A 27,502-nucleotide genomic window follows, 5' to 3' on the forward strand; every position below is an offset into this window, starting at 1 on the left:
GGTCTTGTACTTATAGTAGAAAGGATTATTGTTATTATTCAACTTGACTCCAGTTTGGTCTTGTTTCTGGTAGAATTTATATGGGTAGCAGGTTACTATCTGTAACCTTAGACATAACAAGCTTTCAATAATCTTTCAAGTGCACAACCCTTCTGATAATCTTCCCTGTTCTTAAGAAGCAAACTTTCTGTTCCAATCTGCTTCAATCATTTGTCTACATCATAACTCACAGTCCTTAATGCACCAATTATTGCTGATACAACCATTATAGTTTTCATAATCCAAATTCTTGCAATCTTATATTTTAATGGATTTTAAAAAAAATTTTTCGTTGTCTTTCTTTACAATCCTGGAATCAAATGGACATGATGGATCAATTAGTCAGCAACTTCTCTTTTCCTTGTTATGTCTGGTTTATTATTTTCTATCGTCTTGTCCATTTGAAATGTGAAAATCCCATAAAATCTTGCATTTTTCCAACTCTACCAAGTACTTCCATCTTCAAGCTCCATTTCTTGTATTGTCCCTGAGCCAACTTAGGACATTCTGTAACGATGTGTGCCATTGTTTCATCCCAAATTCCACAAACTCTACGTTTTGTTGACACCTTCTCCATGTGTACATATTTCCTCAAGTTGTTCTTTAATGCTTGGTTTTCAGCTGCTATAATAAGTCTCTCTGTTTCTGTTTCAAATTGCCCTTTTTTCAACCAATCCCAGTTTTTTCCCCCCCACATACATTATCAGTGGCTTTCCAACAGACCGTGCAATGGTTTCTCTTCAGTCTGTTTGACATAATCTCTGTAAATTTCATTTTTGTCTTTTTCTCTTTTTCCACACTTGATTGCTTATTTTTTATTCGCTGCCTTTAGTAATTTCTCTATGCTGTTCTGTAAATATTCTAGTACAGTTTTTCTTTCCATCTGTATACACTCTTCCGCGGCAGTTAAGCCTCTTCCATCCTGGTATCTCTTCAAGTACAACCATGTCATCGTCTTGCCTGTCTTAACCAGTTAATATCAGCTTTCGGATGGTGGGTTCCATACATTCATTGTCAACAGCTTTCTAGTTTTTTCTGTCAAGTTTCTGTATGTTGCTTTGGGTCCAGTTCATAAGTCCAGCTCCATATCTGATAACTGGTACTGCTCTTGCGTTTATTGCTTCAATAACCTTTTTTGAATTCAACTTTGACTTTAATATTTTTCTCACTATTTGTGATTTGTTTCATCTCTTCATGTTTTATTTCATCTCCTTCCAGTCTTCCCAAATACTTATTCCACTGTCCTTTCTCGTCTGCTTTTGTTGTTTTTCCATTTGGCATTTCAATTACCTGGCTTCCTTCAACTCTTCCTCGTTTCTTTATCACTATAGCGCACTTTTCAATCCCAAATTCCATACCTCTGCTTGTTGTCTTTTCATATAAAGCTTTATTTTATCCATAAAAAGATTATTTATCTAACCATATCCATTTCCCAAATCATAAGCCATTTTAATTTATCATCATTATTATTATAATTATTATTATTATTATTATTATTATTATTATTATTATTATAGGGCAGTGTTATCAGTTTTGATAGAAAATCATGCAAGATACTTTGCTATATTCAGTTTATGTCTCAAGTTCAAATCCTGACAGTTTTTAGCTACTTTTGCCTTCCATCATTCTGGGGTTGATACAATCAAGTTCAAGTCAAGGTACTAAGGCTGATATATTCAACTACATCCAGCTCTTGGACATTGTGCCTATGTTAGAATTATCATTATTATTATTAGGACAGAACTAGTAGAACATCAAAGGAAAAGCTTTGCAGTATTTAATTGAGTCCCTTTAGGTTCTGGGTTGAAATTCTGATTAAAAAAGATGTTTTTTGATTATTATTTTTGTTGCTTTCCATCCTTCTGTGGTCATAAATACCAGGTAGGTAGGACTGGGGACTATATAATGTATTTTCCTTCTTAGAATTCATGCTATTGTTCTGATGCTGAAAACTATCATTTATACAACTTTTTTTTTTTTCAACCTTCTTTTAATATTGATTTGTTTTTGTTTATGAATCTTTTAATGTTTTTGGGTCAAATGCTTAAAACATCTATGTTGTTATTGAGTTGTTAATGAAATTATTTTATGGATTGACTAATTAACTTAAACTTTAGAGATGAAAGATTTGTTTTGGTATTTATATTCAATGCAACATACCAAACTTATCTCACAGAATCCTTAAATGGTTTTCAAAAAACAAGGAAAAACTGTGGAACTATTCACTGTATTTCACAGACAAACCCTACCATTTTAATTAGGCACAGGTGTGGCTATGTGGTTAAGAAGCTGGCTTCCCAATCATATGGTTTCAGGTTCAGCCCCACTGTGCAGCACTTTGAGCAAATATTTTCTACTTTAGCCCCAGGCTAAGCAAAACCTTGTAAGTGGATTTGGTAGACAGAAACTGAAAGAAGCCCACCATATATATATAGATACATGTATGTATGTATTTGCGTGTCTGTGTTTTTTCCCCCCTGCCACCTTCGCTTGACATCCGATGTTGGTGTGTTTACATCCCTGTAACTTAGCAGTTCAGCTAATGAGACTGATAGAATAAGTACTAGGCTTACAAAGAATAAGTCCTGGGGTTGATTTGTTCGACTAAAGGTGGTGCTCCAGCATGGTCGCAGTCAAATGACTGAAACCAGTAAAAAAAAAAAAAGAATATATATATATATATATATATATATATATATATATATATATATATATATATCTTCAAGGTGGTGTCCCTGCATGGCCACAGTCTAATGTCTGAAACAAAGAAGACAATGATACACACACACACACACACACACACACACACACACACACACACACACACACACACACATATATATATGCATGCATGCAATGTACCTGTGCACACATTTAAAGGGCTTCTGAACAGTTTCCTTCAACCAAATGTTACTCACAAGGCTTTAGGTCAAGTTTATGGTAGAACACTCTTTGTTTAATGCATCATGCACTAAGCATCGAAATGGAGCTGTGTGATTGCAAAGCAAGCTTTTTGACCACATGACCCCTGCCAAAAATACATAAATAATAAAAATAAATTCAAAGGAAAATGATAAAGAATCTTTCATCTCTAAACAATAAATGTAATGGTAGGCTTATAGTCGTAATAATTAGAATCATAACCTAAATATTTTTTCTTAGTTTAGTGTGCTGTTTGCCTTGTTTCTCTACTGACTCATGTTTCTGATTTCAGGTACCGTATACAGCCATAGATGTTGGCAGTAATTCTAAGTTACCAGCACGCTTAAAGATATTACACAGCAGATTAGACAGACTTGAAATAACAAGCCATTATGGTCTATTCAGAGTGTAAGACCAGCTAACATTTCCTCCCTTTTAACACTCTTCTGCCCACTATACTGCCTTCTACCGTACCTCTTTTCCACTCCTCCTTCCTACTACAGCTATTATCTAATATGGCAACTTTCTGGAAAAGTGTGTATTTTGTATGGGTGTGTTGTTGTTTTGTGTCTTGTTGTTGTGTATATGTTGTATTTGCGTGTCTTTTGCTGTATTTGTTTTGTTTGTGTGTTTTGCTGTAATTGTGTGTATGTGTGTTGCCGTGTGTGTGTGTGTATACCTTTGATGTGTTTGTATAAACTATACTGTATGATGTGTGGTAGTTGTTGCATGTATGTGTATATATATATATATATGTGTGTGTGTGTGTGTGTGTGTGTGTGTGTGTATAAACGTAAATATTGTATATGTTGTATGTATTTTTGACTTCGTAGTTGTGTGTGCGTCTGTACCTTTGTTGTTTGTAGAAACTATACTGTTTGATGTGTGGTCGTTGTTGCTGTTGCGTGTATGTATATATATGTGTGTGTGTGTGTGTATATACGGAAATATTGCATATGTTGGATGTATTTTTGATTTGGTAGTTGTGTGTTTCCATACATTTATGTTGCTTTTCCCCATTCCTTTTATCCTTTACTATTTTTCGTAAGAAAAGATACTCATTTACATACATATTTCTATGTGAAACATACTGGATACAGGTAAGGCTGTGTGTTTAAGAAATTTACTTTGCAACCGTTTGTTTCTAGTTTCAATACCACTCTACAGCACTTTGGACAAGTGCCTTTTACTCTGGTCTCAACCTGACCAATATTTTAGGAGCGAAGTAGCTTGTTTGAAACTATACAGGAGCGATGAGCTGGCAGAAACGTTAGCACGCCGGGCGAAATGCTTAGTGGTATTTCGTCTGCCGCTATGTTCTGAGTTCAAATTCCGCTGAGGTCGACTTTGCCTTTCATCCTTTTGGGGTTGATAAATTAAGTACCAGTTACGCACTGGGGTCGATGTAATCGACTTAAACCGTTTGTCTGTCCTTGTTTGTCCCCCCTGTGTTTAGCCCCTTGTGGGCAATAAAGAAATAAGAAACTATACAGAAGCGCTTCCCAAAGTGGATGGTACTGCCCTGTTCTCCTGGGGGACAATGGAAATATCCAGTGGGGTGTTGAAGAAAAGTTGGGTGATAATGGGGTGACCAAAGGGTTGGGGCGGGAGCAGGGCAATGAAAATAATGGGGTTGATTAGATTAAGTTTTATTTGTGAAATACAGTTGTTTTGAATTTGCTGCAGAAAGTGGTTTATGTTTGTGGTGGTGAGTGGGGTTGAGGTACGAAGGGGGCAGCAGCTTGAAAAAGTTTGGGAACCACTGCTATACAGTGACCTAGTGATCTGGGCATTGTGTTCATTAGCATAATGCAACAGGATCGTGTGATTCAATTCCTGGCCCAGCAGGCCATTGTTTCTTCAAGCAAAATACTTAAATTTCTCATTGCTCTAGTTTACTCAGCTGAGATCATATCCTGGCATCAGTGCTGGTGCTGTCCTTTCTGTCTATTCCCCGGTTGTCACATCCTTGATATTTTGCTTGGTAAAGGTTTGAGGTCTCAATGATAGGTTTTGTTTCATGTCTTAAATTTCTTGTCTAAAACCTCTACAGATTTAGCTATAAGATCTTTGTCCTCAACATACTAGAACTTCCACAGATAGACAGTCCTCCTCTGTTTTGACTTGGAGAACTACAACAAATAAGTCTCGGCTGAGAACTGAGCCTTGTTAGACTTCTACTTGCATGTTAAATTTGTTGTTAAACTCATTACTGACTCTCACTTTGTCGACTCTGTATCAATGTGGCTTGTACATCTCTTACAAACCATTCAGCTACCCATAATTCCCTTAGTGATTACCAGGCTGTAGAGTGTGGAACTCTGTTAACCCTTTTGTTACCATATTCCTTTTGAAATGTATTGCCTTTGTTTCAATTAATGTTGAAAATGTCAAAAATTTAGTAAAACAATTTTGTCATTATGAAGCTGGTATTTGAAACATAAATTATCATGGAATTTTAATGGAAAGGTTTTACTGGGATCAGTTAAGTATGAAATTTATATTATAAAACCAGGATCAGTCTCATTGGATTGGTATCAAAAGGGTTAAAGGCTTTCTCTAAGTTGACAGATGCTAGGTATAGAGACTTACTCCTAGTTAAATATTTTTGCATTTGTCTCAATAGAAAGATAATATTTGTTGTGCTTTACTGGAACAAAGTCAAATTATATCTCATTTAAGTTAAATTATTTCTGTTCAATTATGCTATAATTCTTTCTGTAACTTCATAACCTGAGCTGTCTTTCTGTTGCAACTGTAGTTGGTCCTCCATGAAATATTTCTGCTGCCTTTGTAGCGGCTGACATTGTCGCTGCTTCATTAGTCACCGGGAACGGCATCTTCCTGTGTGCTGCCTGATTGATTATGTGAGTGATTATCATGCGGCTGACTTTACCAGATATTTTAAGTGTCTCTTTGAGAATAATTTTGTTGGTCCAGTTGTCTTCAATGCTTTTGTATTCTTCATTACACTTGCAAACCATACTGCTATCAATTTATACAGTTGGTCCCACTGTTGGGTCTACCTACAGTAGACCATCTCTCTTCCATTTGTTTGGCCTTATTCAATATAATGCTTCCATGCCTCTTTCTTTTTGGTATCAGTAAGGAAATGTGGCCTTTATCATTCCATACATACTTCTCACTAATTATATCGTGATAACCTTTGGTACACAACCTTGCATTCCAGAATATCTCCTGCTTCTGGTTCTTACACTGCATAAAATGTGCAGACCACTTATTTTCTGCTTCCTGTCCTTGCTAAATATAGACGTTTCTCTTAGTTGTTCTCTACTGCAATCTGAACTCACCACTTCTACCCATGTTTTCTTTAGTCTTCCTCTTCCACCATGTCTTGCATCATTCGTCCTGTGAATCACATATATACTATCACAGTTTCTCTCTTGTGCAATATATTAGTCTATCTACCTACCTATTTATCTCTCTCTCTCTCTCTTTCTCTCTGTATATATATTCACCTCTTATTTATTTTTTATTTTCATCTGGTTAGGGACCTTACTCCTTTCTTTGGGAGGGGTGTCAGAGGCAGGTAAGACAGTGTTACAACCATTATCAGCATAGCAATCCTTTCCATGCAGCCTTCATTGTTGTGACTGCTTTAAATGTTAGTATTTCAGTTGTCCTCTAGATCTTAGTTAATAGTGTCTAGTAATCAACATAATTGCAGAGTATTACTTCTCTGCTTAAGAAAGGCAGCTGATTTCAGTATAAGTTAAAGAGCACTCATTAGACCTTTCACATTAATGATCCACGTTGCTTCAATCCCTTGCAGTAACCACACTTCACCCTTTATCTTCCAATCAACTCTATTGATTAGTCATCATTGTTCATACACTGTTTCCTTTAGCTGAATGCAGCACACTTTAAATGTAGGCACTGGAGACATATCCTCTAGTTTGTAATTTATAAACATCTAATTGGTCAGAGTTGGAAGCAGTTCAACTCCTGTTTTTGTTGTCTGTGCATAACACTGGTCTGCCCTGTCCAAGCATATCTGTGACATGTACTAGATGTGGTCACCCAGTCCAATGCTTCATACATAACCTGATTTAGTCTTTTGGAGACCATACTGTGCAATCCCAGCATGCACAGTGGCAGTCTCAACATCTTTAATTTGCTTACTGTCTGTTCTTGTATGATCATTAGTTTCAGTGTGGAGGCGCAATGGCCCAGTGGTTAGGGCAGCGGACTCGCGGTCATAGGATCGCGGTTTCGATTCCCAGACTGGGCGTTGTGAGTGTTTATTGAGTGAAAACACCTAAAGCTCCACGAGGCTCCGGCAGGGGATGGTGGTGAACCCTGCTGTACTCTTCCACCACAACTTTCTCTTACTTCCTGTTTCTGTTGTGCCTGTAATTCAAAGGGTCAGCCTTGTCACACTGTGTCACGCTGAATATCCCCAAGAACTACGCCACATGCACGTTAATTTCACGAGCAGGCTGTTCCGTTGATCGGGTCAACTGGAACCCTCGACGTCATAAGCGACCGAGTGCCAACAACAACAATTAGTTTCAGTGGTGCTTGCAGCATAAATCTTTTTCTTTCTTTCTTTTTTTTTTTTTATCTCTCAGTTAAAAGTGAAGGCAGAACCACTGACTCTGTATGGGGCTCCCCATTACCGGTAGGAGAGATAGATGGAGAAAGAAAATTAGCCTCAAACTGGATACTTGGCCTGAATTCTTGCAGCGGAAATGCGGTCCATTCAAGGAACCCAAGGTACCAGGTGATAGTGTTAAGTTGGGTAACAGATTAAGTTTACCAACTGAATAGATCATAATGGGACTTGAACTCCAAACGCAAAGAACCAGAACAAACACCACAAGGCATTCAACCTAATTTCTTACAGTTCCACCAGTTCATCTCCCTAGATAGTGACTTTTTGTATTAACCGTGTTTTTGTTTCGTCCGTCCAGTCCTGATATTCTTTTTCAAAAATTTGTTGAAATCTTCGAAAGTAAGTCTCTTCTTGAGAGTCCTATTTGAATTCGCTTATGGAATTTACTACATGGTCAGGTGAAAATGCATTCTCTGATTTGGTTATCAACTTCAATAGTTGTAACATTTGCTGCTGCAATCCTTGTTGTTGTTCTCGTTGTTCCTTGAGTTGTTGTTGCTGTTTTTGCAACCCAACTATCCCAGCTAACAAGTTTTCCATATTTTATGATTTTCATAAGTTTACACAAGACTTTTGTTTCTTTTTTGTCGACGTATTTAATTTTCCATGTGAATTAGTTTAAACTCTCCAGACTCTTTTACTTGTTTCAGTCATTTGACTGTGGCCATGCTGGAGCACCGCCTTTAGACGAGCAAATCGACCCCAGGACTTATTCTTTGGATGCCTAGTACTTATTCTATCGGTCTCTTTTGCCGAACCGCTAAGTTACTGGGACGTAAACACACCACCATAGGTTGTCAAGCGATGTTGGGGGGACAAACACAGACACACAAACATATACACATACATACATACATATATATATATATATATATATATATATATATATATATATATATACGACAGGCTTCTTTCAGTTTCCGTCTACCAAATCCACTCACAAGGCTTTGGTCGGCCCGAGGCTATAGTAGAAGACACTTGCCCAAGGTGCCACGCAGTGGGACTGAACCCAGATCCATGTGGTTGGTAAGCAAGCTACTTACCACACAGCCACTCTTGCACCTTTGTGAATGTTTTTTTTTTTTTTGTTTTCACTCTGTAAACTTATTTTTCGTCATCAGCACTGCTGTAAAGCAGTCTTTTGATGACAGTCGACACTCCAAAGTCATCAATAGAATGTTTCTATTTGGCACTGTATGACCCCCAGTTGTACAGTGTTATTATCCCCAAAAGGTTGGATCGTTATAATGTCCACTCAGTATCACCATATAATTACTATATCAGCACAAACACAAATTATCAACACAGTCTGCACTACTCTTGACTTTCTGACCTTCTTGCTGTCGACCAGCTACTGGTCTATTTATAATGGCTGGCTACAACCACTTTTTACCGGGAGGGGGTGTACAGTTTCACTATACAACAGTGTGTGTAAGTATCCATCTCTATATATGTATTCTTATATGTGTATATGTATGTGTGGAGAATTCATATGGGTTCAATAGTCTATAATAGTATCAATAGGCAGCCATGTTTTCAGCAGTAGTGTGTCTTGAAAAATTACTCATTATTAGTGAATGATGTTTTTATGAATTGTATTCAACTGTTTTAACCTCCTTTTTATAAAAAAGATACATTTTATATACACCTACCTTTCTTATGAAATGTTCTGATGTGTCTTAATCAATTGCTTTAACATCAAATACTTTACTAAAGTTGCTAAACCTTAATATAAAGTAATCACAAATGGGAAAGCATAAAGATGTTAGGAGTCTCTCATTTGTGTGCCTTTTATGTTAGTGCATTCTTTTTGTTTAAAGAACAATAAACATGTATTTTCCATTTAATCCTCGGTCAATAATCAGTGCCGTTAATTCATATTATCCCTTTTGATCCAAACCTGTTTTAGACCACATCTGTGTCTTATGTTACAAACTTCCTGTTTTAAAAATGATCTCAATTAAAATCTTCCATTAAAATTTCATGTTAGCTTGTGTCTCAAACATCAGATTAATAATAGCAGTTATTTTACTTAATTACTAAATTATTCATTTTCAAAATTGATTGAAACAAAGACAATGTATTCCAATAGAAATATAAGAAAGTGGTTAAAATGATTTGAATTAAAGCTCTCCATCAACATTTCAGGTTAATTTATGTATCAAGCAGTTTAATAATTACTTATTTTACTAACTCCTTCATTATTTTCAAAATTAATTTAAACAAAGAGCTGTGTGGTTAAGAAGTTTGTTTTGCAAACACATGGTTTCTGGTTCAGTCCCACTGCACAGCACCTTGGGCAAGTGTCTTCTACTATAGCCTTAGGCCAACTAATGCTTTATGAGTGAATTTGGTAGGCATAAACTGTGTGGAAGACTATCGTGTATGTACGTGTCCATCCTCACCTCCACCACTTGACAGCCTTGTTGGTTTATTTACCTTCTTGTAAGTTCGCCATTTAGCAAAAGAGACCAATACAGTAAGTACTAGACTTAAAAATAAGTCCTGGGATTAATCTGTTTGACTAAAATCCTTCAAGGAGCTCCAGCATGGCTGTGGTGCAATGACTGAAACAAGTAAAAGATAAAAGATAAAGGCAGTGTATTCCAACAGAAATATAGTAATGTAAAGGTTTACATTGTGTGCTCCAATCCTGATTGTTCATCCAGAAAAAATGGCAGGTTCTGTAAAGTTCCAAAGACATAGGTTCTATTGCAGAAACTGAAAAATCCTAGCCAAACAGGCTAGACATCCCAAATTAGTGGTTCTTAACATGGGGCACAGCACCCCTTCCAGCATAGTGGAGTGCTTGTGAGCTCACAAGGGAGTGGAAATGTCAAGGAGATACTATATAGGATATTAAGTATTTAGAGAAATTGTGGGGGGGGGGTCTAGATATGAAATATTTAACCTTTAGCATTTAAATTGGTCGTATCAGACCCAAATATTGTACCTGTTTCATGTTCAAGCTGGCCAGATTTGGTCTCTCTCACCTACCCTACAATGTCATTCTAGAAATAAACTATTGCAGCATTGAAATCTTGAAGCTATGAGATAATACATGATTAATTCAAAACAATTTGAATAAATAAGCATTACATTTAACAGAGCATGAAGGGTTAAACCAAATACAATATTATTTGAAGCACAGTTTCAAAAGAAATAAAGAAAATTTTTGGATTAGAATATGAGTTGGACATTGTGCTGATGACACGACTAGGTCCAATATAGTTTTATTATCATATAAGTCTTTACTTTCCAACCATTCTATTACCAAATTTCTATAGACATACACTCCCTTTGCTTCCATTAAGCTTAGAATTGTGAGGAACTTTGTAAAAATAACAATGTCATTATTAAACTGGTGTTTGTAACGTAAATTAACATGAAATTTAGATGGAAGGATTTAATGAAGATAATTTTCAAACAGGAAATTTGTATCATAGAACCAGGTTTAGTATTGAGCAGCTTGATATCTATCAAGAGTTAATAAGTTTCATAAAAATTTAATGTAGAAGGCATTAGTCTATAGAAACGTCTAAAAAGAAGCATATTGGATGATGAGATATTAAAATATGGAAAATAAAACAACTCTGCAAAATTAGCTTTGTTGATTAATTTTTTTTTTTCCTATACAGAACATGAGGTACGTGGTAATATTAATTGTCATTCAGTAAAAAGGGGGCAGTGAGCTTTTAAAGACCATTATCTACTCATCACTGGCATTTGTTTTCATCAAGTTTACTATGTATTTGATCTGAGAATAAACCTTACAGTTATACAGAATGTACAAGTTAAGACAATTGTATATATGTGTATAGTCCAAACTAAAATGATTCTCTGAAATCTCAATAACAATCTTGCAATAAACGTGTTTTTTATTAAGAACTGATATATAAATATATATATGTGTGTATATATATATAATGTTTGGATGGCAGTTTTACTTTATTTTTTTCACAGAAAGCAAATTTGTATTTTGCAGAATTCTTGCAGTAGACATATATTGGGATGTTTTCCCCTTTTTCTTTTCTTTTCTTTTTTTTTTTCTGACTTTTTTAGGATGACTGGTGTTGGTGGCCGACCTGAGGTTATTATTGAAGGGAGCAATGATATGAAAGCATGGAAAGAATACCATTTTCTTTACAAACCAGGAAATGTTTCTCGAAGTCCACCAATTGTCAGTAAGTATTTGCTTGAATCACAGTATTTCTTTCAACCTATCATAACCATAATTCTAACAAGAATTCACGCTAGATGTTTCGATATATTTCCAAAGACCATCTTGGTTGTATGATTAAGAAGTTCGCTTTGCAACTATATGGCTTCAAGTTCAATCTTCTTGCACCACACTTTCAGCTTGTGTTTTTCTACTGTTGCCCTGGGCTGACCAATGCCTTGTGAGCAAATTTCTTAGATAGAAACTGTAGGAAGCCTATAGCATGTGTGTATGGGGAATTTGCGGGGGGGGGGGGTGAATACTGACACCCCACAGATTCACTTATCACTGCTTGTGGTATGATATTAATATTTCTTGTTTACACTAGGACCAGATGCTCTGCACTTTCTAAGAGCTATAGAAAACGAATCCCTAAGCTGAAAAATGGGTTAAGAATTGGTGTTAAAGAAAGTATCTAGCTGTAAAGTCCTGTCCCAACCCATGGACAAACAGACATTAGACAGATAAATGATGGAATCTACGATCTGGAAAAGTAGTAAATAACCTATGAGACTATGTTTTATATAATTTTAAAAAAATATCCTTAATTGGAATTTAGAAGAGGGAGTCATTTAAGTAAACATTTAGACTGGCTAGATGTTTTGAAATTACTCTTTTACTCTCTCTTTTACCTGTTTCAGTCATTTGACTGCGGCCATGCTGGAGCACCGCCTTTAGTCGAGAAAATCGACCCCGAGACTTATTCTTTGTAAGCCTAGTACTTATTCTATCGGTCTCTTTTTGCCAAACCACTAAGTGACAGGGACGTAGACACACCAACATATATGTGTATATATATATATATATATCTATATATATATATATATATATACACACACATATATATGACGGGCTTCTTTCAGTTTCCGTCTACCAAATCCACTCACAAGGCTTTGGTCGGCCCGAGGCTATAGTAGAAGACACTTGCCCAAGGTGCCATGCAGTGGGACTGAACTCGGGACCATGTGGTTGCTAAGCAAGCTACTTACCATACAGCCACTCCTGCGCCTAATATTTTAAAATGAGTTTAGCCAAGTAATTATTTTGATTATTTTATTCATGGTTTGTTAAATTTTCAAAATAATTATGGCAAAGATGTTACTAAAATAATTTTTAATATTTATTGATAGATTTAAACTTGTGTTTTAACTGAGGCTTATGAAATTGTAATGGAATTTATATCTTCTAAAATCTTTGGTTTTAGTAAAGGCATCAATTTAATCCTTTTACTGCAGAAAGTAGATATATCCACTCAAAATTTCATTACCCTTAACTGCAGAAAGCAGTTATATATACCAATCTATCTTTCGTTGATGAATGTCAATGTTTGAAACTATTTTTGTTGAGATTTGTCGAGTTTATTGAGGCAATGTGACTTGCAGAAAATACCAATTCTATTTTTTGATAGATCTTTAGCATCGTTACTGGAATAATCAGGGAATTTAATTTCACTGTGAAAGTATTAAATATATACACTCAACCCTTTTATTACCATGTTAAATCTCTTTAAAAGAGGAAGTTTGTATCAGAAAGAATGGGGGAAAGGTACTTACTTTGGATGTTAATCGGGGATTGTATCTGTGGTGCCTCATCAATCTGTGTGGTCGCTTTTTCAACATTTTGGGGATCTTTTCTTGCTAGTACTACTTTGTTCTGTATTGTTATTGCTATTTATTGTTTACTCAGCTGGCAAAAATGACTTGTACTAATATTTTGAAGGGCAAGTCTTGTCACATTGAATCTCCCTGAGAACTATGTTAACCCTTTTGTTACTATATCTATTTTGAGATGCTCCATGTTTCTTTCAATTAATTTTAAATATAACTGATAATTTAGTAAAATAACTTAGTTATCATTAAGCTGGTGTTAGGGTCATAAATTGTGACTACGGTCTGGTGGAAGATTTTAATTCAAAACTTATGAAAATAAGACATTTGTACTACAGAGCCAGAAGCGGTTTCAGCCGGTTTGGTATCAAAAGAGTTAAGGGTACATGTGTCTGGAGTGCTCAGCCTCTTGCATGTTAATTTCACAAGCAGGCTGTTCCATTGATTGTATCAACTGGAACACTTGTCATTGTAACCAACGAAGTGCCAGTTATTTATTGTGCTATATTTATTATTAATATTTCTAAGTCTCTCTAAAGGAGACTGTCCTATATTTGGGACTGCCATGTTGGCTTGGCGATAATTATAGCTATATTTATTGTTATCTGTCTATTAATGTCTTTCTCATTGTTGTTGATGTCACTCTTTTATTCTATGTAACGACCTCCATCCACCATTCCTTGTTTGTTTTCTTTTGTATTTCACCTTTGTACTGTTTACATAAACCTATTCATCCTTATTTCCATAGCACCTCATCAACCGCGTTTGGATTGGCAGATGTGGTTTGCTGCACTGAGTGACTTCCAGAACAATCCATGGCTCTTAACACTTTGCTACCGGCTGCTAACTGGACAAAAGGAAGTATTAGAGCTTATGGATGAGAATCCTTTCCCAGACAAACCTCCGGTCTACTTGCGTGCCACACTTTACCATTATCACTACACAAGTCCTTACATCATGAGCAAAAAGTAGGTGTTACTATTCTCAACTCTCACCCTTTGACGTGCAGGTGGAATATTCTACCAGATAGCCACTGTCACCTCATTTTTCTTTGTCTTCCATTGCTGATAAAATAATACAACCAGTCTAAAGTTGTTTAACTCTAAGTCAGTCCTGGTCGAGTAGGTCTATGATTGGTAGGCTTCCAACTTTGAGCATCCTACATTTTAAAATCTAGAACTGCACTGTCTAATGTGTTTTTTTTTTCCTTTTTAAAGTTATTAGTGTGTGATATGAAGAATTGGCTGCTATTTCTAATAGATGGAGTGACCATGTAGGGGTTCCTAATTTGCTTTTGGCAGCCCCAGGTCAGCCCAGATCAAGCAGCCCTATGGCATGTAAATATTTGGTTGAACGATGAGGTACAACTCACATGTTCGTCTTCCCAGTTATATCATGTTTCTGCTTGGCTGAGAACCATGATACTGCATACTCAAAAATGCAGCAAAGAAACTCCTAAAAGGGGATTATTATGTCTGGGGAGTTAAGTGGCCAGATGTTAGGGATGATGTGGTCACAGAAATTGTCCGACAGCCGTGACTGGGTTCTCCTGTTTGTGTGGCAAGATGCAGAGTCTTGTTGCCAGACATAGGGTCTTCCAGCAGCCACCCTCTTGACCCAGGGCAGCACTACCTCCTCCAGGCACTTGAGGTAGGCCTCCGTGTTGAGTCTGAGGCTGTGGGAAGATGAATGGAGGCATAACATCGCTATCACTAGTGATCACCCCAAACACCATGATGTTGATTGGATGTTTGATTTTTATCACTCTGTGTACATGTCCTCAGATTAACACCCAAACACTCTGAAATGTTCGTATTGGAGCTTCCTACGCGAATGCCAAGCAGTACAGCATGTTGTTTCCAAATTTCTGGCAGAGTGAATTGTGTCATGGTGCTGTTTTTCTCACAGACGGTGCCCACTGACCCTACTATACTGTGTAGTGGACAAAATCAAAAACAAACAATGTGCATGCATGAAATTAAAAATATGAAACTGCAACAGTTTACCCATCGCACCCTGTATGTATATATATAGCCATCCGGTTGCACCAGTCCTCAGTCAAATCGTCCAACCCATGCTAGCATGGAATGCGGACGTTAAACGATGATGATGATGATGGCAACACCAGGCTCCAATCTGATTTGGCAGAGTTTCTACAGCTGGATGCCCTTCCTAACGCCAACCACTCAGAGAGTGTGTATATATATATTAATCACAAGGACACATTAAAGTGTCTCCCCACTAGAAATGAGAGTTGCTGCTGATATATATATATATCAATGGATTTTCCACAAGTACAAGTGTTTGATTATTTTTGAAGTCAATAGAAATATATATAGACTTAAGAAATATGGTAAGTATTGATTCTACAATAGATTTTATTTCATTGGAATTATAGTGAAGAAAATATTGATTCTGTATGTCATCATCATTTAACGTCCACTTTCCATGCTAGCATGGGTTGGATGATTCGACTGAGGACTGGTGAAACCAGATGGCTACACCAGGCTCCAATCTGATTTGGCAGAGTTTCTACAACTGGATGCCCTTCCTAACACCAACCACTCCGAGAGTGTAGTGGGTGCTTTTACGTGCCACCCGCACGAAGGCCAGTCAGGTGGTACTATGAATCTAGTTTGAATGCATACAGGAGAGTGAACTCATCTTAAAAGGTCATTAGAAAGACCAGGCATTTTGACATTAGATTGGGTGGCTTGTTAAACCTTTTAAATACAGTAATCATTATCATTATTAGAAATTAACATTGCAGTATTCATCTCAATTTCATACACATCATCATCATCATCGTTTAACGTCCGCTTTCCATGCTAGCATGGGTTAGACGATTTGACTGAGGACTGGTGAAACCAGATGGCTACACCAGGCTCCAATCTGATTTGGCAGAGTTTCTACAGCTGGATGCCCTTCGTATATATATTACAGAATCTCATTTTTGATATTGTATTAAAACGAAAGTTATTTTTCATTTGAAGATACTCCAAAGACAGTTGGTGGGCCAGGGAGAAGGTCAGCAGCTACATACCAATAATTGACAAGAATGACCAGGGTTTACTGCAGTGGTTACAACAAAATAACATCTTTGAGGTTGGTCAATTTATATATTACTAACAATGCACCCTGGCGTTGCCTGGGTGTTATGATATACAGCCACATTTTTTTACATTCTGATTTCAAATCCTGTGAAAATCAGTTTTGCCTTTTATCTTTTTGGGATCAATAAAAGATAAAGTACTATTTTAGTACTGGGGTTGTTTAGACTTGAGCCTATAGTAGAAAGACTTATAGTCTTGTTTGCTCTATTAAAGCAGCATATTTCTAAGAGAATCGGTGTAAACAGAATGAAGCACCTTGCATAAAGAGCACAACACAATGGCTTGTAGTAAGATCTGAACCTGCAACCTTATGGTCAGCAGATCACCACCTTAATTTCAATCATTAAGATGATTAACCCTTTTGTTACTATATATGTTTTAATACTCTGCTTGTGTTTCAATTTTGACTAACCTCTCCCTAAAAACTAAACTATTGGCAAATTTTCTTCAACAAACTCACATAAACAGGGAACATACTATTTCTTCAAAAAAGTATTTTTTTAATAACGTAGTCTTAGATATACCAAGTCCCAATAATAATAACAACCTTGCATTAAAGGTCTTGTTTAAGATGGTGAACTGGCAGAATTATTAGCACACCACACAAAATGCTTAGCATTTCATCCAGCTTCACTATCTGAGTTCAAATACTATCACTTGATTGCATTGACACCAGTACTAGTCAAACACTGTAATCAAGTGATCCTCCTCTAAAAAAAAATAAGTTTTCAGGACTTGAGCCTATAGTAGAAAGACTTATAGCGACATATTCTAAGAGAACTGGTATTAGCAGTCAGAATGAAACATCTTGCACAAAATGCACAACACAGGCTTGTAGTAAGATCTGAACCTCCCACCTTAGTTAGATAATTGAGATAATTAACCCTTTTGTTACTATATTTATGTTTTAATGTGGAGGCCCAGTGGTTAGGGCAGCAAACTCGCGGTCATAGGATCGCGGTTTCGATTCCCAGACCAGGCGTTGTGAGTGTTTATTGAGCGAAAACACCTAAGGCTCCGGCAGGGGATGGTGGCAAACCCTGCTGTACTCTTTCTCTCACTCTTACTTCCTGTTTCTGTTGTGCCTGTAATTCAAAGGGTCAGCCGTGTCACGCTGAATATCCCTGAGAACTATGTCAAGGGTACACGTGTCTGTGCAGTGCTCAGCCATTTGCACGTTAATTTCCCCGAGCAGGCTGTTCCATTGATCGGATCAACTGGAACCCTCGACGTATGTTTCAATACACTGCCGGTGTTTCAATTTTGAAAATAACAAAGAATTTGGTAAACTAACCTTGTCGTTATTAAGCTAGCATTTGGAGCATAAATTGTGAAACTATGATAAAAGGTTTTAATTGAAATCACTTAAGAACTGGAAGTTCTTATTTTTGTTTTATTTTCTGTACTTTTCAGCCTGTTGAGTCTCATAGCAATGCAAATTGGTTGATGAAATCTGTGTCAGCGATACGAGAATTAGTTGGACAGCCAGATGGATTCCTTGTGACGATATCTCTATTTTGTACTGGATTTGTCTTGAATGTCACTAAGTATTTCTTATTTTAAGCTGTGCTGCCCTTTACATGTTCCTCTGTCTTTCATTTGCTTTGGGGTTTTTTTTTCTTTTAATTTTTTTTACTTTCCTTCTATCCTTTCCCTCCTCTCACCACCATCCTATCCACACTCCCCTCTGTACTCTTTCTTTTCTTTCTGCTTTGTGAAATTCTCTGTGAGACGGTTCCATTGTCTTTAAAAACATGCTGTCAAATCAGTTCATAGACTAAACCATTCAATATTAACAACGATGACAACAAAAGCAGCGGATTATCAAGGATTAACAGCAACGTTGATGATAGCAGCAGCAGCATATTGTAAAGAACGGCAATGTAATTGATAATTACACCACCACCCCAACAACAACATCATTCGTAACAACATTTACAATGTCAAAACTCTGTTAGCAGTAACATCACCAACAACAATAATAATGAAGAAAACAACAACAGTAACATCAACCACCACTTCCACCACCACCATTGACATGTAACTAAACAATTATTTAAAGTAAAATAAAAAGAAAAAAATTTTATATATAAAAAAAGATGACAAAAAATAGGCAATAAATCAGTATTTTTACCCCCCTAAATAGATTCCCCCCCCCTTTTTTTTTTCTTTCCTATTATCCATAACCTATTTTGTATAGGATTTGAATGTTGCTCAAGTCGACATTGCCTTTTCATCTTTCTGAGTTTGATAAAATAAATGTCAATGAAACAATTACTGCTGTGGATATAGTTGATTATACAATACCACTGAAGATGGTTATCAGCATGGTTACAGTTCAATGACTGAAACCAGGTGAAGGAAAAAATACTGATAGGAAACTAGGGGGTTTTATTGTATTTTAAGGATTGTGGACTTTTGGGAAGTTATTAGCCTTTTTCTGAACAATGCTGGAAGTATGGTAAATATTGTGAACAGTGCTTCTGAGCATGGTTAGCATTGTAAACATCCATGAACACTGCTAGAAGTACAGTAAACATTTGTAAACAATACTGTAAGCATGGTAAACATTTCTGAACAACACTGTGAGTATGAAGAATATAAGTGTGAACAATGCTTATTAGCACTTTGAGCATTTGTGGACCATACTGTATGGTAAACAATGCTGTAAGCATGGCAAACAGTGAATAGTACTGTATGCATTGTAAACATGAACAATACTTATGAAGAATGTTGTTAGCATGGTAAAAAGTTGTAAGCAAAGCTTACAAGTGCAGGATATATTTGTGAACAATGTTAGCATGGACAATATTTACAGTGAGCATGATAAACATTTATGAGCAATGCTTGTTTTAATGGTAAACATGAACAATACTGTAAACTGGGTAATCATTTGTAAACAGTGAGTAAACCTGAATGAACTCTGAACTATTTGTTTGCTCAGTAAACTTTTGTAAATAATAGTGTGAAACATTCATGGACACTGCTCATAAGCATAGCAAACAGTTGTGAACTATGGCAAACAGTAGTGAACAATGCTCATAGCATAACAAACAGTTGTAAACATTTGTTAACTGTTCTCATAAGCATTGCAAACAGTTGAGAACAATGCTTGTTATCTCAGTGAACAACTGTGTAAACATTTGTGAACAGTGTTCATAAGAATGGTAAACAGTGGTGAACAATGTTATAAGCATTGTAAACATTTGTGAATAATGCTCATAAGTACAGTAAACAGTTGTAAAGAATTTTCGTTAAAATGGAGTTTTCTTGAACCCATTGAGTACAGTTGACAAGTGAAAATACTGCTTTAAAGTTTGAACCTGCTGTTATCAATACTAATAAATGCACTGTAACTTTAAAAAAAGAAAGATGGAATATTTTAAAAAATCATTATAAGTGAAAAAATGGCTATTTTATTTAAGAAAAGAAAAGCAAAACTAAACTGGAAGAAGGCAAAGTGAGTTAAACAGGAAAAATGAAAGAGTAAAAGTGTTGTGGTTATTTCATTTTGTGTTTTTTTGCATTCAAATCTTGTTAAGAGTTGACTTTTCCCTTTCAAACTCCTCAGTTGCTGAAATCCCATATATTCTGACATACAAATCGATGTGGTATATAGTGTAAATGTGTTATATAAACATTCAAACATTCTCACCGTCTTTCCAAATCCTGTTCTATTTCACATGGAATTTTTGGTCCTCCAATGCCATCTTGGTGTTATACACCAAGTCAGCTACCATTTTTGGCTGTAACTTTTGGTCTGAAAAATTTATCTTGTATGTCAGAAATTATGGTAATAGTATTTGTATACATTTGCACTACAAGGGCAGTTACCATCTTATGTAGAATTCTGTGACTATATAAGTCATATTTATGAAAAAATAATGGTTATAATTATAACAAAAATTAATAACTAATATTGGTTCCATAACAAAATTGTCTCCTGAAACTTTTTTTTTTAAATAAAGACAAATTCTCATTTCCATATTTGATTTAAATGTTATAGTAGTGAACGGAAAACAAGGCAAAGCTTCTATTAAAAAAACAAAACAATCCTTTGGTTAATATATTTTCACAATCCTCATCATGCTGAGGTTTAAATTGCTATTTAAACTATAAATAACACAGTGATCTCCCTTGCGATGTGAAAGTATGCGCACTGAAGCAATATCTACAAATAATTTTATATTTGGTTAGTTAAGTTCTCATTTCAAATCACACCATGGTTGACTGTCTTTCATTTGTCTAAAATCACTGAAATAAGTAACAAATGAAATAAATTTCAGTTCTCTTACAATTTTCTCACCGCAAGGGAGGTCACTGTGTTATGTATTTCTGTTACACAGTGTAAATAAGCAACATTTGAATTGAGTCGACGTAATCGATTATGTATATCCTTAAGAATAGAACCCTTCATTTCTAACGTGTTATATCTAAAAAAGGAAATGAAAATTAAATGTGTTCAGCTGTTAAAGTGTGTATGCAATTAATGAGTCCTTTGAACATTAGCCTGTTTAATTAATGCGCACCTTTGATGATAATTCTGCACGATTAAGTCCGACCTTTGAACATATGTCTGTTCAATAAGTCCTATGCTGGCTCGTTTGATAATAGGTCTCTTCAATTAATGCGGACCTTTGATGAATGGACTGTTCATTTACTGCGGTCCTTTGGTCATAGGTCTATCCAAATACAGAGGATCCATGATCGTAGAAGTATTCAGTTATTGGGGGTTTTTTGATCTTGGGTTTACCCAATTAAGTCCGACGTCTGGACAGAGGCTTCAATTGACGTTAAACTTTAATCATAAGTCTGTTTAGCTAATGCAGGCAGTTTACAATACATCGGTTTAATCAATGCTGAACTTCCGTCATAAGTCTGTTAATTACTAGTGATTGTAGTGGCGCGAAATTATAGCCGCCATTGAGGAAGTACTATTCTGCGCATGCGCAAGGGACTTCACCACCGGAAGCCCCTCGAGTTGCGCATGCTTAGTAAAACTGGTACTTAAACTGTTTCACTTTCTCAGCGAGTTGAGGACAGACCTTCTACGTGACAACTCCTCGTTCCTCAACGAAGCACTCTTCACCACGATGCCTTCGATGGTGATAGCTACTTGCTTCTAAACTTTTACATGATATTTGATTTCAGGTTCGCTCAGTTAATGCGTATCTGTTCAATTAATGAGCAGATACATATACATATATACTTATACAGACAGGAATTCGCATACATACATATCTTTTAAGTTCGTTTACGGGAAACGTTTTTGAGTACGCATATAATAGCTTCTATTTTACTAAGTCGGTTACGGCCTAGTGATTCCAACTTGCAACAGCAGTTTATGGGAAAGTATCGAGCTGTGCAGATATAGCGCAAGATAAATATAGTAATAATAATTATAATTCATGGATGGAATTTATAAATATTTTAATGCATCGCGCTGCGCCATTCCACAACTCACAAGTTTTCTGTAACCATAGTCCGTACACCTGGAATGATTACAGTCCACTCTAATATCCATGGATATCAGGTGAGTGTTCATTTCTTCAGGCGATATAGCATTAAAGTTGAAAATACATACATATGTATATCTATTTCTCTATCAATCTGCACACATACACACGTGAATTCTTGCACACTCACATTCATTCGTAATGAAAAAAGAAAGAAAACCTCATTATGCTTTATTTGCTGCTAGTTACCAATGTTTCTTCTTCAAGGTACGTTAGGTACTTTATTTAGTAAATCTACGAAACATAATTAAGAAAGTCTTTGAGTTCTGCTTTGTTGAGGTTTCATGCAAAACGTTTTATTCTCTTTTTTCCTTTTTATCTTTCTCGTAAAACCATACTCCCCTGGGAAAACAGATAGAGAAAGGATATATATATATATATATATATATATATATATATATCAGTACATATTGTAAAGCTGAGTCTGTGAGTGTGTGTGTTACATCTGTAGAAATCCACACCTTTCAAGATTGCAATCTGAGAGTCGCACCAATGGATTCCTCGTGGTCGAAAATGCCCGGAATCGGCCATTTATTATTATTATTATTATTTTTTTGCTTCCTAATACGTGAATTTTTGTATTAAAAATAATTTTAAACCATAACTTCTAACAATTTTAAAGTCGGAGCATGAGTTAAGTCCCCTTCTACCGACCGTGTAAAGAGAGCGAGAGAGATAACAGATTTTTTTCAATTTCGTCTTTTTAGTGAGTGATAATCCAAGGGTAATTAGATCTAACAGTAGAAATATTTGTATACACACACACACACACACAAAGTTGTTTGTTATGGCCGGTCAGGAGGTAATTATTGGTTTCGCGCTTATAAAGCGCTTAGCTGTATAGACCACTCGTCAGACTCAAGTGACCAGAGGCACATAGCCGGATACTTTCTGACCGGCCATAACAAACAGACAAAGTACTATTACTAATACTACTCAGAACTGTTTGATTCGGGATCCATACAATTTCAAGTTTCGTTACAGCTATCTAAATCGTCGGGTCGAGACGGCATATGAAACTAAGTTGCACAGGGCCGAATCAAACGGTTTGAGTTATAACGTATGTAACTCCTACTAAATGAGTCGAGTACCTCTTTCTTTCGTTTATCCATTCAATTGAATATCTATCTATCTATCACTTTTTAAAGTTATCTGTACAGATTTTCTATTGAAATTCGAGTACTGAAAGTTATGACATTTCGTATACAAATATGTACAAAATGCGATGGAAGATGGAAAAATAAGTATTAGGTGTATATACAAATTTCAGGAATTATTAATCCTCCTTCAGTACCGCATCCAACTCATTAACCATCCACGAATATATTGCTTAAATAGACACTAAGTTAATCGGTGCATCACTATTGCATAGACCAATTTTACATATTAAACACATTTCTGCCAACTGGTACGTACATATTAGGTCGTCAAGTATGACATTGGCGAAATTACAGGAATTGGAAGTTCATCATCATCCACCATAATCACCTGATCTTGCCCCCACTGACTATCGCTGAAATGGTAAAAGTGTATTGACAATATGGGTGCATACTTTGATGAATAAAACTATTCCTTGTATTTATAAAACATTAGCAAGCAAGTATATTAAAGGTTTGTAAGTCAATGCCGTGTGTCCTACGTGTGCTAGCAGTGTGATTCGATCATTTTTTAAAGTTATCTCTACATTGCGTTCGTGGATAGTAAATGGTTTGAATGCGGTGCTGAAAAAGGAGCAATAACTCGTGAAATATGCATATACACCCATTCCTATTTTCGATCACATTGTTTATATAGATGTATTCGTATACGAATCTTCGTAACTTTCAGTGCTGTAATTTCTTTAGAAAACCTGCAGATATAACTTTTTAAAAAATGCCGCTGAGCATTTTGTCCGGCGTGCTAACGATTCTGCCAGTCACCACCTTAATAATGATTTCAAATTTTGGCACAAGCCCAGCAATTTTAGGAGAAGGGATAATCGGGTACACCAACCCTATGGCACAAGCTCAGCAATTTTAGGAGAAAGGATAGTCGGGTACACCGACCCTATGGCACAAGCCCAGCAATTTTAGGAGAAGGGATAGTCGGGTACACCGACCTTAGTGCACGACTTGTACTTATTTAATCAACGCCGAAATGATGAAAGGCTAAATCGACATCAGCGGAACTCAGGATGTAATGACAGAAGAAATGCTGTTTAGCTTGATAACAATTCTGCCAGTTCGCCACCTTTAACCACCGTGAATAATCATGGAGAAATCAAAACGGTAAGTAGAATTTATATATAAAAAAAATAAATAAAATAAAACAGTGCCTACTTACAATTGAAAAGCTGCTGCAATTAAAAAGAATGCGGCATATGTAAAATATAGAGAACCGGGGAAATAGGTGAGCGTCCTCTTATATATCATATTGAGGAAAGGTAGCGTCAGTGACGTAGCAAATGAATTGATGATGAACAATAGGGCATAAAGGCAACCTGAAAAAAATGAGAGAAGGAAAATAAAGTAGAAGGCACACATAATAGGTGTATGAGAGGAGATATGAGATAATTTTCTCGACTTAGAACTTTATGTATCGTTAATGGCCAAATGGATAAGAACATTGTTACTCTTTGGGGTTGTAGTCACATATACAATGAATAGGACATCTGATGATGATCAGAGATCAAATCAACTGAAACAGTGTCGTCGTCGTCGTCATCAATTAACGTCTGTTTTGCCATGCTGGCATGGGATGGACGGTGCGACCGAAAACAACGAGCCAAAGGGCTGTTCTGTGTTCCTATGCCTGCTTTGATATGGTTTCTACAACTGGATGCCTTTCCTAGCGCCAATCACTTTACAAAGTGCACCGATTGTTTTTCGTGGTACCTTGAATGAGTAGGGTACAGTATTGAAGGATGTGTTCAAATAAATATTGGAAATATTGCATTTCTAAAAGAGATTATTGTAGTGTTAACGTTTTGCTCAGATTAAGGCACAACGTACAAATATTTAATGACGGATCTCCGTCAGCTTCGACAATGAGTATTTAGTCGTTTTTTTGTCAAATAAATACAACTGAGCATCCCACAGACATGTGTACCTTTAACCCTTTAACTGCGAAATTAAATTTCATGGTTATTCCACTGAAAAAGACTAACCTTTCCCGCCCCAAATAGAATTGGAATTTTCTGCAAGTTACGTTGCTTCAATAAACTTGTTATATCCCAACAAAACATAGTTTAGTTTCAAATATGATATTTTTCAGCTAAACATAGATAGATATATAAAACTACTGTCCGCTGAGTGGCTAAGTCTGATTTCCGCAGTAAAAGGATTAATATAAAGATAAAAAGGATTGCTAAGGCAGCAATCAGCATGACACAGTGTGTGATAAGGTTGTACATTTTGAATTTCAAGTATAATGCATCCGACAGCTTCCCTATGATCTCTGATCACTCAGTTTCACTCTCAAGATATGAGCGAATTGAGGTTACGGAAAAATAGCATTAGCCCTACGCAGTAGGATTGAAACTGGAGTCTCGTGATGGTAAAGAAAATTGCTTAACCAGTTGGCCAGACTGCGCATATTTGTGTGTGTGTGTGTGTGTGTGTTGCAGAACACTGATTGGGATATATTGGCTTCAAATTTTGGCACAAGGCCAGCAAGCTCAGGGGAGGTGCAAGTCGATTACATCATTCCTAGTACTCAACTGGTACGTATTTAATCGACCCCGAAAAGATAAAAGGTAAAGGCAAAGTAAGGATGAAAGGTGGAAATTTGAACACAGAACGTAAAAACGGACGAAATGCCGCTAAGCATTTTGTCCGGCGTGCTAACGACTCTCCCAGCTTGCCACCTTTACTAATTTTGCAAGATTATATGTTGTTGTTGTTGGCACTCCATCGCTTACGACGTCGAGGGTTCCATTTGATCCAATCAACGGAACAGCCTGCTCGGGAAATTAACGTGCAAGCGGCTGAGCACTCCACACACACACGTGTACTCTTAACGTAGTTCTCGGGGATATTCAGCGTGACACAGAGTGTGACAAGGCTGACCCTTTGAATTACAAGCACAACAGAAACAGGAAGTAAGAGTGGTGAAAGAGTACAGCAGGGTTCGCCACCATCCCCTGCCGGAGCCTTGTGGATCCTTAGGTGTTTTCGCTCAATAAACACTCACAACGCCCGGTCTGGGAATCGAAGCCGCGAGTCCGCTGCCCTAAACACTGGGCCATTGCGCCTCCACGTAAGATTATATAATGTTTCTATAACTCTTATAGAAAATATGTCAGTAATTTGCTGAAGCGCAGGTATATTCTATGAAGCATTGAATATCACTTATTTTCTGTATGTTATATATATAGTCAAATCAAACACATGAACATTAAAAATAACAACACTAAGAAACAACAAGAGGACGTGCACATGGATTGCATTAGTTTGAGGCTCAGTAAAGAGTTTTTGACGTTTCGAACAAAGGTCTTTGTCGGAAAGGAAAAAGAGAAAAGTCCAAAGAAGGAAAAAAATATCACCATATATATATAGAGAGAGAGAGGGGGGAGGGAGGGAGAGAGAGGGAGGGAGGGAGAGAAAGAGAGAGAGAGGCAGTGAGCTGGAAGAAACGTTAGCATGCCGGGCGAAATGTTTAGCGGTATTTCGTTTGTCTTTATGTTCTGAGTTCAAAATCCGCCGAGGTCGACTTTGCCTTTCATCCTTTCGGGGTCGATAAATTAAGTACCAGTTGCGTACTGGGGTCAATCTAATCGACTGGCCCCTCCGCCAAAATTTCGAGCCTTGTGCCTAAAGTAGAAAAGAATATGTATATATAGAGAGAGCTGGGGATGAGAGGGAGAGAGAGAGAGAAAGAGAGATGTCAGAGGATTCAGTGGCTTCGTGAAAAAGTTTAATACAAAATTACATTTTACCATGTAAGCGGACCTCAACAAGCAGAGACATCTCTTTGCCGATGAAATACATTACTGTGTAGACAACCACGTTGTTCACCAGAACTAGAAAGAAAGAGAGAACAATAATAAGAGCATGTGTGTGTTAGAGAGAGAGAGTGGGGAGAGATCTTGCCCAAAAGAAAGAGAGCTTTAATAAAAGAAAGCTTTACTTAAAATTTTGCTCCCAAAAGTTCACACAACCAATGCTATACCCGCTCCACCGTTCCCAACATTTTTCCAGTTTGGGAAAGTGGTCTTCAAGTGACGGGTTTACAGAATTAACGTGCAGATCTTGCGAATTTTCATAATTTCTTTCTAACGTCTGCAATTAGTGACTTTTCAGGCTGGTTCGCAACTTTGAGAACAGAAAACATCCGTAGGGGGCCAAATTTGGAGATAAGGGCGGATGGGGGAATGAGAGTCATTTCTTGCCTTGCTAAAACACGACGCACGTTAGTAGGGGCGCCGTCATGAGGGCAACATCCAAGTTTTGTTTGTCCATGCTTCAGACCTC

General features: G+C 36.7%; 2 protein-coding genes across 7 annotated transcripts in view; one reads left to right on the forward strand and one right to left on the reverse strand.

The window, feature by feature from the left end:
- Window positions 1-18,810, forward strand: part of LOC106869725 (lipase maturation factor 2) — a 78,485-nt gene extending 59,675 nt beyond the window's left edge. For 2 of the 4 annotated variants that reach the window (XM_014915574.3, XM_014915575.3), the window contains exons 13-16: window positions 11,660-11,781; window positions 14,172-14,391; window positions 16,417-16,528; window positions 17,950-18,810. In XM_014915574.3, the coding sequence (XP_014771060.2) occupies window positions 11,660-11,781; window positions 14,172-14,391; window positions 16,417-16,528; window positions 17,950-18,099 (604 nt within the window). In that variant the 3' untranslated portion in view covers window positions 18,100-18,810. Of the gene's footprint in view, window positions 1-3,253; window positions 3,370-6,472; window positions 6,512-11,659; window positions 11,782-14,171; window positions 14,392-16,416; window positions 16,529-17,949 lie in introns of all 4 variants that reach the window. The other 2 variants (XM_014915572.3, XM_014915573.3) reach the window with 2 other exon arrangements.
- The window catches only part of LOC106869723 (uncharacterized), a 91,944-nt gene continuing 82,588 nt past the window's right edge, over window positions 18,147-27,502 (reverse strand). For 2 of the 3 annotated variants that reach the window (XM_089359520.1, XM_089359521.1), the window contains exons 4-6: window positions 26,968-27,051; window positions 24,375-24,531; window positions 18,147-22,394 (exon numbers count right to left, since the gene is read on the reverse strand). In XM_089359520.1, coding sequence (XP_089215646.1) covers window positions 22,349-22,394; window positions 24,375-24,531; window positions 26,968-27,051 — 287 coding nt within the window. In that variant the 3' untranslated portion in view covers window positions 18,147-22,348. Of the gene's footprint in view, window positions 22,395-24,374; window positions 24,532-26,960; window positions 27,052-27,502 lie in introns of all 3 variants that reach the window. The other variant, XR_016243598.1, reaches the window with a different exon arrangement.

The sequence above is a fragment of the Octopus bimaculoides genome, chromosome 11 (genome assembly GCF_046866305.1).
Source record: "Octopus bimaculoides isolate indiv1 chromosome 11, ASM4686630v1, whole genome shotgun sequence".
Lineage (NCBI taxonomy): Eukaryota > Metazoa > Mollusca > Cephalopoda > Octopoda > Octopodidae > Octopus > Octopus bimaculoides.